The sequence below is a fragment of the Numenius arquata genome, chromosome 2 (genome assembly GCF_964106895.1).
Source record: "Numenius arquata chromosome 2, bNumArq3.hap1.1, whole genome shotgun sequence".
NCBI lineage: Eukaryota > Metazoa > Chordata > Aves > Charadriiformes > Scolopacidae > Numenius > Numenius arquata.
The window spans coordinates 77,314,517-77,330,066 of NC_133577.1; the positions used below are offsets into that span (position 1 = coordinate 77,314,517).

The 15,550-nt window shown below is 39.9% G+C and overlaps 1 protein-coding gene across 1 annotated transcript in view; it reads right to left on the bottom strand.

Moving 5' to 3' along the window:
- Positions 1-15,550, bottom strand: part of MRTFA (myocardin related transcription factor A) — a 47,196-nt gene that overhangs the window by 23,101 nt on the left and 8,545 nt on the right. Inside the window, exon 2 of the mRNA XM_074168345.1 lies at positions 5,233-5,298. Coding sequence (XP_074024446.1) covers positions 5,233-5,298 — 66 coding nt within the window. The remainder of the gene's footprint in view (positions 1-5,232; positions 5,299-15,550) is intronic.

Here is a 15,550-nt window from a genome sequence, read left to right on the forward strand (position 1 = left end):
TTCTACTTACTGTAGCTAATGTTTGTAGCAGGAACTAGGAGTTGACCATATCCTCAAAGGACAGTTCTCCTTCAACTACTGCCCCATATACTATATTGACAAGTGTCAGGTTTAAAACTGGCAGCTTAATAAGAAAATATGAGCATGAATAAAATATTAAATATAGAGCTATGCAATGAAGTTGGAAGTGCACCATTTTCATCAACCAAATTACTTTTTTAAAATTGAGAAGTGGTTAGACTATCAGGTAAAGGCTAACGTGCAATATCGTTTTTAGCAACCCTACACAAACCTAAGTGTGGATGTATGTCGAAATTTGGGGGTTGAGGTGTTAAAGTCTAGAGACATGGTTTAACTTTAGAAGCTCACAGGTGGCAAGCAGTTCAATTCCTGAAATCAATACCTTAAAGATGCTTGTTTTCTTGTGATGGCAGCTGTGCTGGAGGCAGAAGGCCAGGTACAAGCTTTGCCTAGATGATGATCAACACTCATATGCCAAAGCATAATCTGTGTTCTGTATCCTCAAATCACTAAGTGCCTCCAGTAAATGGCAACTCCTTTAGAATTAATTCTAAGCAATGTCTCACAGCCCCCCAAAAAAGCATATACTGCACTTTAGTTTTATAACAAAGACTAAGTTTTTTCTATTAACCTTACGGCTACAAAAAAAAAAAAATGCAGCAAGTGATAGGAGAGGCCTAATGAGATTATAATCATTAGACTGCCTGCTGTATTACACTCATTCCTAATCGCGTGCCATGTTGCAATTGAACTACGGCACACTCCCTTTGTGTAGTCCAGAGATAAAATACACTCTCTTCAGCAGAGTCTGAAACGCATCAACACAAGATTCACAAATCTTGTATTCCAAAATACGCTCAGGCAACTAAGAGGCTGCATGTCCAAGCAGAAAACTGTATTGGAGTGTTGGTAACGCAGACCTATAGCACAGAAACACCTCAGTGCCTGTAAAAGCAGCCACATTAGAACAGCAGCGCAAACTCCATCCTGTTTGGATTCCATATACATTCACACATTCTGCATATATCGCATCCTGGAATGCAAACATGCAGTCAGAGTAGTTGGATGTGAGCACAAAAGCTGGCAAACATCCAACGCACTGAAGCAAAAAAGAAGCTCCTGGAAATTCTCTGCTGTACTGCAGCCACCCTCCTTCTAGTTTTCAGTCCAGATGATACCCTTTTCAAAGGCTGCCTGTGTCACCTTTCAAATACTCACAAAGCAGTGCTATAGAGCACCACAAGGCACGTTCCCAGAAATGATCTGCTACTCCTGTTTTGTCTGCTTAGGTGAATCTGATGGTCACACCACCAGCTTTCCTGCAGGATTCTGCCACATGACTACCTTGTACGTTTGCCTCTATTTTGTGTTTGCAGCCAGAAGCCCAAGACCCTGATCCTGAAGGATAAAACAATGGGCATGTAAAGCTTTAAACCTTGCAAAACAGAAAAAGCACAAGATACTTTGCAAGGCAGAGTATTGCTACATTTTCCAAATGTATTTCCCCTAAAATTTTTTGCTGCTTTAGTTGAAGATACTTTTGGCATGTCTTTCTACTCAGATGTATGTTAGCTACTGTTTTAAACATTGTTTTCAAGGGTGGAAAATTGGGTGTTTAGTATTCCCCCAAAAAACCTTACAATAGCTGTAAACTTTAAATCTGACACTGTCAAAACTGACAGCATCTGACTGTTCTTCTACAGCCTGACCGAATTCAAAGAGCTGAGCACAGACAGCAGTTTTTGTTTAGCTTGCATTTTATGAGGACGAGAAGATGAAAATCACCTCCGCGTAGCTACAAAAAAATGCAAATGGCAAAAAAGCTTGTCTATTTGCACTATCAGAAAATAGGCCAAAACCTGAATAAATATGAAAACTCATCTCTCCTTGTTTTAGATACAGACCTTGTAGCTCAGATCACAGGCATATCAGATGCAGATGAAGACTTGCTTCCCACCTCTTCTCTATGGAAAACTGAGAATTTTAATCTTCAACTACTGAATCCTGCTGCTAGTAAAAGGTTACACAAAGTGATAACAGAAAAGCAAGAAGAATTAATGAAGCCTAAAACCCAATTATTTTGAATCCTCTGTCACTGCTTATAAATGCTTTATTTCTTACTACAATACACTAATCTTCTAGTGAGGCATAGCCCTGTAGGTGGCTGGTGGGTTGGAAACGTTATTCAAGCGAGATTAAGTGTACTTGGTAAAAAAATGTTGAAACATTTGCCTTTCCTCTCTACCGTATAAACAAAATTCCACATGGGGACAAAGTAAGCAATTCCCAGCTCTGTTCTGAACAAGCAAAGCAGGAGTGATGTGACTCTCACTTCGATGGGACACCAACACGTCTTCTCCCACTCCTCAGGTTTAGTGTGTCGAAAAACCTTGTGCTGATGGAAGCCTGAAAGACAGTTTCTCATTTAGGGCACCAAGCTCACCACGTTAAGACAGATTGGAGTCAGAAGAACCAAAGGTATCAAAGTGAGTTATCTTTTAATGTTAAAGCAAAACGTTTTACTTCACTGATTTTTGCACACCCGTTTGGCTACAAGATCCAGGAACTGATCTGTACGAAAGGCTAGTCTAAATTAATATGTAGGATAGCACATTAAGACCAAATCTGCACAGAGTAACAGTTGATGCTGAGGAACTGACAGCCCCACTCTATACATGACAGTAAAATGGAGGTGGTGTGCCAGACAAGGTGCAGTTTAGTCCCATGGACTGAATGCATATTAGCTGTGTAGAATATTTTCCAGTTTGCTTTCATCCCAATTTAATCCAACTCTGAAGCTTCATTTCATGGTGCTAAGCAAGGCACAGTAGGCAGGTGCAATCAGGAGCTTCACTTCAAAAGCACCTTCCTGATGCAAGCTATAATGCTAATGCTAATCCAGATACAACTGCAACTACCACAGTTCTTTCAATAGTGTTAAGGCTCTCCAGGTGGAAAATAAGGGCTAGAAGCCAACCAGCATTTCACATGGCAGGAGCGCTCCAGCTTGTTTCATTCAGCACCAAACCATCCTCTGGATTCCCACTTTTACATTTCTGTTAAATCATCATAAAGGGCTGTGTGGGGCTTGGTTCCTGACTAACAGACTCCAGAGGGAGACATGGGGCCCGGTATAGCCATGTTTAGTAGTATATGACAGAGGAACGAGATTAAGTACCTAAATGTTTTCACGGACAGGGGGTACAGGGCAGAGAGATGAAAGAATACAGGATACCTACACATTCCCAGCAGAAAGTAAAAATGTCTGTTCTGAACTGCCAAAAGTAGAAGCAACACTGTCACGGCTTTGAGACACCTTAAGGAGGAACATGGCCTCTAGTCATCCTCTGTACTTCTCAGGTTAAAAATGTGACTTTTGCTTTAAGTATCACAATTTATCAAAATGGTCCAGGCAAATAACGTTTTAAACATTTCTCTATGTGTGATTATTTCAGTGATTATTACCAGTTGGCAGGTATGGCTAAATGATACCATGACTTGAAGGGAACTAATTTCAAATCATGTTTAGAACAGATCTGCTACAGTGGTTTTTCACCCATTGCCAATGTTTTCACAATGACATTTCACCGAGCATTCGTCTTTGTCATAAAACTCACATGTAAGAGACATAAATGAAGCAACGAAGGGCACAAGTCTGCAAAGACTAGTTATTTAGGCTATATTTTAAGCAAATTGAAGACTGACTAATTACTCTGGGTGCCTTACTTGAATTACTTGCAAGGCCCTCATTTTCAAAAGGCCCGTAAAACCGACCCTTCTCAGGAATCACAAGTTTGGCCAGCCACACTTTGAAGAAAGCCAGTATGGGACATAACTTAGTGCAGTATTTGCATACTTATCCACCTAAAGCAGGAGACCACAAAGAAGTCAGGAACATCTTCTTCTGGGAAGCGTTAGTAAAAGGGCACAGTAACTGGGACACTAGTCTTTCATCCAAAAGCAAGTAAGTGTATTGTGTAGAACCACATATACGAGTTCCCCAGGTAAAAATAAGAAGACAGGCATGATGTACTATATTCAGACAGGACAATCTTTCCTTTTTGATTTGGTAATAGAATTTTAAGTAGGGGTCCCTGAAACATCTTGAGCATGTCACTGCCTTCGAGAGAGCCACTTCAGCTGACAGAGTGCTGCTGACGGGTTCTCTTCATTTTGAGAGCGAGCTGACAGCCTAACCTTATGCCTTTAGCAAAGTCTAAGTCACATCACTGTGTCATATTACAGTGTGCATGCCAGAAATAGAAGGAATGAGAAACCCCTCATTACTACACTGTCTTCAAATAAGGTTTGTGAAATGGGGGAGGGGAAAGTTTTTGAAAGAAGAAAACATATACCTGATCCATTGCCTTTAACTAAAGCTGTTAAGTGAAACTGAGACGACCTCAAAAATAAACACTTGCTCTTTGGTCTTGCTTAAAGTTGTTACCTGTAAGTTATCTAGTTCAGAGGTACCAAAGCATGACAACACTATTTGTCAGGTATCTTTTTGCATTTTGGGAGGAAGAGGGGGAACAAAACAAAAAAAAAAAAAACTTCTCCAACACTATCCTGACAGTGAATTTATTAAAGCTTGGCATTAGGGTACATCCTGTGTGTCCACCCAGACAAGTAGAAGTTCTCCGGCTCTGCAGATTTTGCCTTCCTCTGCAGGAAGGGGGCTGGCTGATGCCCACAGGGCTCTTTCTAGCTATGTTTTCCAGCTACATAAAGCATGGCCCCTTGGTTAACATCTTGTATGCACTGCTTGTTTTCACTCAGTTTCATGAAATATGTGCATACAAAGCTACAACTGCCTCAGAGGTCTGGGGAGCTGACAAACAAGAACAGAAACTGCAGAGGCAGGAAGCCTGTTAAAAGAGCGATTACCAGCATGTGTGAAGTATATAAGGCACATCTAACATAGCATGTTCTCCAGAAGACTGTTCTCCACTGTGATCAAATAAAAACATTGTTTTGGAGTACACTTAACGCTTGGAGCCATTACCCTCTTCCTCAGTATCAGAGGTGGCCTCATACCTAGAGTAGCAACACTTCAAAAGGACCAAATCGGGTGGGGCAGGGTGGGGCTCTTATAGATGATGTTTTTCATGCAGAAACAGAGAATCTGATCTTTCAAATCATAAGTGAAACCATTCTCCACTCAAAAACATGCATAAAAATACGAAAACAAAGAGTTTAAGTGATACTTACGCGGCATGATCCCTTGGCTCACCAGCTCCTCCCGTGTGCGTCGCTGCTGGAGCTTCAACTGCAGCACTGCACGACAGCAGAGAGAGGGAAGAGAAGGAAACCCATCAGCGTAAGAAACAACTGAAGAGACATTCTCAAACGCATCTTGTTTTCTTCTTTGAATGCCAAGGCACTAGCGAGCAGCAGAACCAAGAGTACCCCCCTCCCACCCTGCACCACTGCAATTGCAGAAGTGGCCTTCAGCAGTCAGGTTTCCGTATTCTGCTGTGGGCAACAGGGAGAGGAAGTTGCGCAGGGTCTTGGCAGGGTGATAAAAATCCGCAAAGCCAGGCTTGTTTCTCAATTCTTTCTAGAGCACCAACTTCTTTCCAAACCATTAATATTAAAAAACAAACAGAGAGAAACACCGGCTGACAGTCCTCCAATAAACACAGAGTGACACCCCAGCTGCTAATGACTCCTGAAAACTCTAATTACCATGTGTAGATTAAATTGATATGACAAAATTATTGGTCATTACTCTAAATTACGAGGCTGATTTCCCTCCTCAACTCAGAAATTCACCTTCAGAAACACCTCATGAAAGTGAAATATCATGGATGTATCTAGAAGTGTCCTTGTTCCACAGCAAAAAGAATCCCTTATCACTAGTATTTTTTCCTGTTTGTTTTAGAGCAATGCAGCCTATGCATTACCTGTATGAAATGCAATTATATTTTTCTAATGCAAATCTCTTGAATAGTCATAATTTCAACATTTAGATTATAACCGCAGTTTCCCTTTAAACTACACAATCAAAGCAATATCCTAGAGATTATTCTTACAGTCAAAGCTTCCATACGAAAGGAACCTTACAAAACCAAAGGAAAAAAATCACATGTGTGTGCACACACATGTGCACGCATACACACACGTGTGCACACACCCATCAATTTAGGACAACCTGAGTGAACATCAATAGATACTGAATCATGCCTGCAGTCAAGCCCAAGCTCCTAAGTACACTCAACACAAAATCTTATGGAATGAATGTCGTGGCATCTTCCCTGTTTTCATTTTAATTTCTCTGTAAAGCTTATGTCCATTGTACAGTCCGCATAAGAGAGGTCTGCACAAACATAGTGGAATCACCACACAGCAAAGATAGTCCTTGTATAGTCCAACTATACAATCTCATTATGACCCTTATGCTTCCTTTCTCAAGGACTTTTCTTGTCCAATACATTCACTTCATACATTATATCCAAATTTATACTGTACACTCCCTAAAACAGGCATCAGAAAATGCAAGGAGAAGATGCCACTTCATCTACTTACGCACATTATCACATTTTACCTATTCCTTTCAACCTCCTATTTGCAGTTTGCATTTGACTAAGACACATCTTCCAGTAAGGGTTCTGGTCTTCATATGAAGTTAACAACAGGTCCATCTCTTCCTTGGTTGGTTGCACAGTGGCTAATCACCATCACTTAAATGCACACTTAATTTTTCACTTGGATTTGTCTAGCTCCCACTTCCCTTGGGTCTTGATGTACCTTCCTTTGAAAGGTTTGTAACAGTGAGAATATATTTCCTACCTGTGGAGGTACTTCTGTACACACAGTGCAACCAAGTTACCTCTCTTTCTTAAGCCAAACTAGGATTTCTTCATATATGCACTCTGGGCAGGAATCTACTTCCTTTAGTACAGAGGAGGAAGAGAAGGAGGCAGGGTGTACAGAGCACCATGCTAATTCTGCGTGGGATCAGCCAAGAGCCAGAGCAAAGAGGAGGGAACGCAGCAGGGAAGGAACAGGCCCTTCGTTTGGCTGTGAAACTGCAAACAGAAGTGGTAGTTCCAGACTCTTTCTCCTCTTCCTCCCACCCAGCGTGTGATCGCACTTCTACTTCTGTGCTAGCGTGAGGGTTAATACAGTCTCATGGCTGGCCTGTTCTCAGAGCTTTTCATTTGCTGGATTCGTTTTGAGGTGATCCAAACCCGGATCAGGTGATGACACATCTATACAACCACTTCATCGAAGAGCTTCCTGCAACAGTGTCAAACCTCTAACTCCCCACATCATCTCTCATGTTCCCCTGACTGGTGTCTGGATTCACTGACATGACAGAGACCACAGCCCAGCCAAAAGAGGGAAGAATTTTCTGTCTCATTAGTGAGTTGAGGAGGACGACTGTATAGCCAGGTATTTGCTAACACTAACATCAGGTGGGAGCAAGACTTCATCCTTCCAGCAGCAGTATGCCACTAAGTGATTTCAGCCCAATTAGGTAACGGCACATTAAATTTCTCACTCTGTGGCATTATTTCCACTAGTGAGCCATTTCAGGGACTCATTTTCATACCCTAAATTAGCACATCTGACTAAATGTATACTGACAAAGCACAGACCTATAGCATCAGGTCCATCTCCCCAGCTTTAAGTGCAGATCATCTCATTACTACTTATGTCTTCCCACTTATACATCTAGCAATGTATGTTAGCCCTTTTTGCCACTTTGCTATTTGCTTGCTATTACCATCTGCTTTACCTCCCATTTCCAACTATACCTACTATTTACCTTTCACCTCCCAAAGTCAGGGATTGCTCCTTGGTGCCTTCATCTGTATTTATGCACATTTTGCCCAGCTGTCTCAGTTTGCCTAAACGATCTAAACCATTTTTTAATGTCATTATTTATACCTCCACTGATCTTTATTCTGTCCACATCATTACCATCTTGCATTTGTTTCCAGACCGCACTGGGCTGACCCAACTAGAAACACTTTTCTTTCTGCTTTCTTTGATTACAGTCAGTACTTAATCAACTTAAGTAGTACTTAATTCAATTCAAAGATACTCTTTAAAATGAAAATACCCCACACTACTAAGTTAAAGACCTTATAAAAGACTATTACACCCAGACAAAATCCCTAGCAACTAAATTTCACATAACCAAACAACAAAATCGCGTTTGAGCAGACCTGTTTTCACAAATTGAAAAGCTGAATAGCATGACTATACTGCTATTCTTATACCACCTAAATTCTTTATCAAATTTTCCATAGTTTTTTTCTGGAACTGATACCAGATGAGCCACTCTTTACTCACCCTTTTTCAGTAGTGATGCAAAATGTTACTGGTCTTTCGCCCTTATGAAGTCTCCCCGCTGTTCCCAGATTTATTAGAAATCAGCCTCAGCCAGACAGCCAAAGACTTCATCAAGTGACTTAAAACTCCCTTCCTGACTTCAGCTTCCCTTATGAATTTTCTAAATATATCATATTTCTATATCAGTTACCATCTACTACTGTTTTTCTCTACCCATTATATGCACCTTTTATTTTTAAACACTATGTCCCTTCACAGCAAGAAACTAGCAACTGTCAAGAGGACTAAACTGCAGAAGAGGAAAAAGGTCATTTTCAGGATACTTTTAATAGGCACCAAGTAATTCCTGGGATTTATGAATGTATATAGATACATATTAAGCATGAGTTATAATCAGCACACAAGGCACTTTTTTCCCAATACAGCTTCATTTTAGTAGCAGGGAGGAGGGCAAAAAGGATTAGTTCAGTTCACTCCTGAATTCATTTAGGCTTAAATAAGTACTTGGAGTTCCCAACACCATTTCATATATTTAGGAGATCACCTGTTTACGTGTGCAAGTGTGTGAATCCTATATATAGATTAACAGATGTCCCAAGAGCCAATCCAAGGCTGTTGTACATGGAGCTCAGCCAAAGGTCTAGAATGACCAGAGAAATTCAAAGTTACTCAAAGACAGACTGGAGTGTAAGTTTTTAAATCACAAACGAACAAATTTGTTTCCTTTATCCCTCTACTTAACCTTTAAATTAATTTTTAAATTAGGAATAGACCAGGTCATATAAAAGGAGAGCTATCTCCACTGGCTAGAATATAAGTTCCATAATGGTACACTTCTACCCACCTCTTTAATTCAACTCGTGTCACAGTCTATGCAACATTTTGCAGGTTTTGTATACTTTCCCACCCAAAAATGGGCATAATTTATTTATTTCACAAGTATGAAAACTTCTGAAAAATAGTTAAAGTTTTAACTTTATATATGGGCTTTTATATCTCTAATGAACTCTTCCAATAATTAGTAAAACATTCCAGAGAAATCTGGGAGCTGGCATAGAGGACTGCTGCCGGCAGTTTAAGAGGAGGGATAGAGAAGAATTGAGGGGAGGGGGGTGTACTAAGAGAGAAATAACATTGTGATACAGCCACTATCAACAGAGTTACACTGTGTGTGAAATACAGCAAATCATGATTATTTTTTTTGTTTGTCTTACCACAGAACTGTTTTAAGAGGGAACCCACAGGCATATTCCAAGACCAGAGCTTACTCCTGCCTACTCATGGCTGGTAGCAGCTCAGAGCAGTATATGCCTGATATACAGGGGCTACACCCATATGGACACTTTAAGGACACTTAGAACTCTAGTGACAGTACAGGAGTGCATTAGTAGTGAGCAGCAGCAAGAACAAATATTTACAATGAGCTAAAGTGGTTTTTGCAGCTCATCATCTAAATCTGCACCAGCCTGTGCCTGCCCTTTCACATACGTACCTGAAAGCTCTTCTATTTCTAAACTATACTTTGTGTTTAACAGTGTAACTGGAACTGCTACAGAAACTAGACTGCAGCCTCGGCATCTCAGCATCTTAAGACACACAAAAAAAATAATCTCATTTTAGAGACTATGTCACATACCAGGATGGGTTTATGACAAATTAAAAAAATATTCTGCATTTCCTGTTTTTTGAGAACTAGCGAAGAGAAGCACACGGCTCTGAACTGCAGCTTGTGGTGAGGCCCCGTGCATGGTATGTTGAATACAGACTTACTGCCAAAGGAACTCTGTGCTCACATTTCTACAAAATCTTTTCTTCCAAGAAATCCCAAGTGATACTCAAGGTCGCCCAACCAAGGTAATGATTAAGCACAGCCATATGGTGGATTACAACAGACAGCACGAGCAGTAGCACAGAAGAGGAAGGGAGGAAGGCTGCTATAGCCAAACGAAACCCTACAGAAGGGCTGAGGGAGGCAGAGCTCCCTGGAATTCTGGCTACGATATCTGTGCAAAAAGGGAGAGTGCAAGACATAAACCACATATTAACTAGATAGGCTGTATGCTCACAGGCGTGATTTATTGATTTTGTAAATTCAGTGAAAGTACTCTGCCTGATAGAAAAATTCATCCTTGCAACCCAATCAATAAGCCGTGTGATTAGAAAGAGAAACTACTGAAGAACAAGTGAAATTAGCCTAACTTCATTATCTCAGCTGAGGAAAGTGCACGCGTAAGTAAAAGCAGTAAAAAGCAAAGTATGCACTTTAATGCTCATAAGGGTTCACGGTCATTTATTTGTATGCTGTTCAGCACCTCTACACACCCTGTTTGAAAGCCCTGTGCCACAGCATCCACTTAACTCACAAGAAACCATTAATACAGCACAAGCTGAGATGGAAACCCACCAGTTAATTTATCAACACCTCTACCTTTCAGTAGCGATGAAGATTTTTTTAAAGAGAATTTTCACTGGCCTAGCACTGAGTAGGTCTGACTGGGTTTACTTTGTGAGGGTCAGAGAAAAGAAACATGGCACTAGGCCACCGTCTGCAGCCCACGCATATTTTTCAATTTTTCAGTACAATCTGTATAACACCGTTAGACTAAACCAACAGCCTGTATGCAACCAACTTAATTATAATATGCAACCATAAAAGAGGACTTGGATGACATGGGGTATTTGCTGAACAAAATCATCACAGCTGTTTTTGTAACACTGGGGCCTCTAACTTAAATACCACAGTGCCGTCTAACTACTGCTGTGACGGGTGAAGCCACCTTTCCACTTACCACTCGGCCAGAAGCAGCCATTTTAATCACATTGAGAAGAGAATTTTTTTCCTAGTTTCTGACTAAATAGTCAGATTTGAGCAGCAGTCAATGCCAAATTCAGCTCTGGAATATGCAGCACATCAGCCATCATTTTCAGTGAAGGTTATATCCTACATTTATGAGTTAATTCAGTCCCTTGGAGATGCGGTGAGAAAACCTTTCCCTCACACCGAAAATGGTCTCTGAGCATTTTTCAGCTGTGCCCGCTTGCAAAACAAATGTTGACTTGCATTAGCCCTTTCATGCTTCGACGGGAAGCCAGATTAGATTTTGGTTCATACACCAGCAAGAGCAGCATCTGCTAAGCTCCAGTTGCGACACGTTTCTGTACAGAAGCAGCAAAGGGCGGTTAGTATTGCCAAATTTTTTGTAGTGTCCACAAGAAGCTATAAGAAAAAAATGCTATTGTAGTTTGTGATCAATGAGTGAGTATACAATGGTTAAAATGAATTTTGAAAATAACTTGAACTGGTGAGGTGGACGGCTATTTTTCCTTTTTTTTCACAGCTGCATTTTTCTGGTGCTGTTGACAACACACACACACACATCACACAGAATGTGCTAGAATGGGGGTTACCAACAAAGAAAAGCTAACTTTTCGGTCCTTTTTTAAAGGCAATTTTCTGAGCCTAACAGCATTTTAATCCACTAAGTGCTGATGGGGAATACACGCTGGCTTTGCATTTAAGCAGACTATGCAGTTAACAGAGAAGCATTTAAGTGAAGCAGACTGTAAATGACACCCAAACTGCAGGGATTATATGACAGTTTGCTGCTCTGGGAAGGGGATGCCAAAAATTCATGTCCCTCTGTGGAGTGAAGGAAAAGCAGCAGGTACACCGTTGATCCTCACAATTTGCAAGCATCCACTGTTGTTGGGAATAGCAGCCATACAATTCTATTCCTCTCAATGCATTTTAAAGAATAGCTTGGAGCAAGCCTGAGCAAAGGACAGTTAAGCAGAAGTTTATTTCTTTACTATTTGAGACTATCTTACATTCCACTACCTCTTTTCTCTACTGCAGCAACAATGGCTGCTATTAAAATGCAGGCAGTTTCCTCATCTCTTCCTTAGCAACCATACTGCGGAGAAAATGGAGTTTGGGAGGGTAAAGAACAGAAAGAGAATTTGTTTTGGTCTCTTAAACTGTTACAAGAACCTTTCACACTAGAGGCAATAGCCACTTATTTATATTCATGCTGTGATCTTCTCTTTGTGAGAAGGAGGATTGGGATCACTCTCCCTATACCCAAATAGGAGGTCTGTGAAGCAGATCCTGAACGGGAAACAAAACCAGGATCAGGAGCGGTTCCGTATTGCAGGTCATATCAATGATGAAAGCGGATTTCTTAGCAGCGCTGTAGAAATCAGCATCTTCTACCACAATAAGCTTAGATGGACAGGTGTCTCATATCAGTTTGAGGAACACTGATAAAACTCCTTGCCCAGCTGTGCTTGTCAAACAGAGACGATAGTAGGCACGAAGCCAAACAGGATGTTCAACCAAGAAAGTCATCAGCTGCGTCAAAAGCAGATCTAGTAGAGAGGATTTGACATTTTTTTCACCACCATCTTTTCTCTCTTATCCTCTTAGTAAGCTTTTAAGAGCATTAAAAATTTGTAGAGGTGAGAACAGGAGTACAATTCTGCTTGTTGTAGACCTAAAACCTCTATCAAGAGATTCTTAAAAAACAGAACAGATCCTTCAACTCCAAAGCAACAGCTTTCAAAATATTTCACAGTAGATGTGCTAGTAATAACCCAAGGATGTAATGTGGGTCACATAACACTAGGGTTGGTTTTTTCCATCCAGCTCTTCCAAAAGCCTTCAGGCTCTCAAATGCCCAGAAGCTTTCAAAAGCAGCTGAAAAGTACAGAAAAAGGAGCGACTGGTCATTTAAGAACCCAAAAGAGGGTTCTTGGAGGAAGAGAGAAAATTAACTGACTCTCACCCTCAGGACAAGAAGGGCTTGTGTCTTGATAAAATCACACTCTTCAAAGCTTCTACAGCTCAAAACCTTCTTGGGTCATATAAAATCATTGACATGACACGCAGCTTACACATGCCTGCTGACATAATAGATGCATTGTCTATATGACCATGTTCCAGAAGACTAGTTTTGGCTACTAGAAACAAAAAGAAAAGTAGTACAGGGCAAGAGTACCTTTTTGTTGGGAGGATGCTGTTGAATGAGAAATATGAAATAGGAATAATTTTAAAAAAATGTTTTCAAAGGATGGTGAAATACTTGCATGTACGATCTTTTAATGAGTAGGTGTTATGAGGCATTATACAGCTCTCTTAGTGGAGACAAACACATATGGATTCTTTGATATGGTTAATTTAGCAGAATCAAAGATCTCAACCTACAGAAGAAACTGGTCCCCAAAGAATATGGAATCAGAAGCAAACACACAATCAAAAGCAAAAGGATCTATTTCCATCCTCACATATTGCCACATGGTAGCTGGCTCACGCTGTGAGCACATAACAAGAAGCTATCTCAGCAGGTCATTTTTGAGGCTTCATATCAAATTTGATACGATGTGGAAATCTAAGTAATGTTAATTAAAAACTGCATTTAGAAGAAAAAGCCACCATTTACAGCAATTTTAGTTGTGTTAGGACATAGAATTATAAAACAAAAACAGTAGCAGGGTCCAACTATCACAACATAGTATGATCTAACCTCCAGACAAGACAGAATAGTTACTCCTGTTGGTGGTTCTCAAGGGCTCGAGTCAGCATTGGTGTTCTGGGGTGGTAAAATGTGCAGACAAAAGGATGAACAAGTTCATAGTCTTAGAACTTTACAATCTCAGTCCTCAATACTGCACACAATTGAAGATGTTTATTTGGCAGGTGCTACTCATGTATATGACTAAACATATGCAAACTTGATTATTACTATGAAAGTTATGCTGAATTTTGCAGGTTCTTTTTATGTTTATTTAAAATAAAGACTAGCAGTTGCTGTGCATTTTACAGCATTTGCCTTTACTTTCTTCCTTCATCATTTAACTCCTGTCATTTCCATTAAACATGTAAAATTTAGGGGGGTTTAATGCCATTTTAATCATTGCTAATTTTAATGCAATGCCAGCTTTGTCTTCTTTAAAACAAAAATTTTAAAACCAGATAATGTATTACTGTTAGTACCCAAGCCCTTCTATTGAAGACATAGAAGCCCACTCTTATATAAAATCTTGGTACACCTAGTAGTCCATTTCAGCACTCACTGAAACTGTTAAAATAGAATAGGACTTTAAGAAATTAACCTGAAATACATGCTAAATGGTATATTTAGTAAGATATACAATGTGTAAAGATGTGCAACAAGTTTGTCAACAGGAAAAGTCGGTTTGTTTTCTGTGCAGGGTACAGATTCTTATAAAATCATTTCATCCCAGTAATACTGGTTAGGTGAAAACTAAGCGTGTGAATAACTAGGCACATATCCATATCTATGGAATCTGGCTACCATGCATGATTCAACAAGATGACCTGTAACAAAATACCTAGGTGGAAAGGTCTACCTAAAATTGACACACCAGTATCATAAGACAGTAAATATTATCTGTAATCAGTGCTTGCTGATGCCATCTGTATATCCATTGTAACTATCTATAGCTGGAATAGAAGCCTCACGGGGGGAAAAACAGAGAATTTCCCAACTCTCCATGTAAACTTGAGTCACAGTCTACACTGATTTATACATTTCCATGAAACAGTGAACAAGGAGGAACTAACAATGCCCTTAACCACCTTGCAAAGAAGACCCTAGAAAGAAATTCTCCCAGATAATTTAATATGACATGGCAGATGGGGACAAATGAAGGAAAAAGAAGGAATGAGTAAATATATCCTGACAATCAGATCTACAGCTGTCTACTAATGTGACAGTACAAAAGGCAAGCTACACAAAGGAAAAAACAAGTTTGAACTCTTCTTTTTTCTTGTAAAGATAAAGGTATCTCCATCCATAAGAAGAAAGAGCTCCAACTTTTTTTTTTCCTTAAAGACAAGACATGAGAGTTATTCATACTTTTTTTCTGAAAAGCTATGCAGAAGAATAAAGAAAAAATATTTGGAGATACATCAAAATCTAAACAAATTATTTCATTTTACTTAAAACTCTGGGTTCAAGGGATAATACATTTTTGTGTGCAGAAAAAAATCAAGTCTTGAGACAGAGCCAAGACACATTCATAAACCACATGATTGATTAGACATGTTTATAATACTAAAATTGAGGAGGAAATCCTTCCATGCCTCTTTCAGCAATAAGAGACATGGTCTAATATTTTTCCTTCATAGCTCACCTCCCATACTGCAATTTCTGCTACAGCACAGAGCTCCACTGTACTAACAGCCTCTCAGATCAAAGCCAAA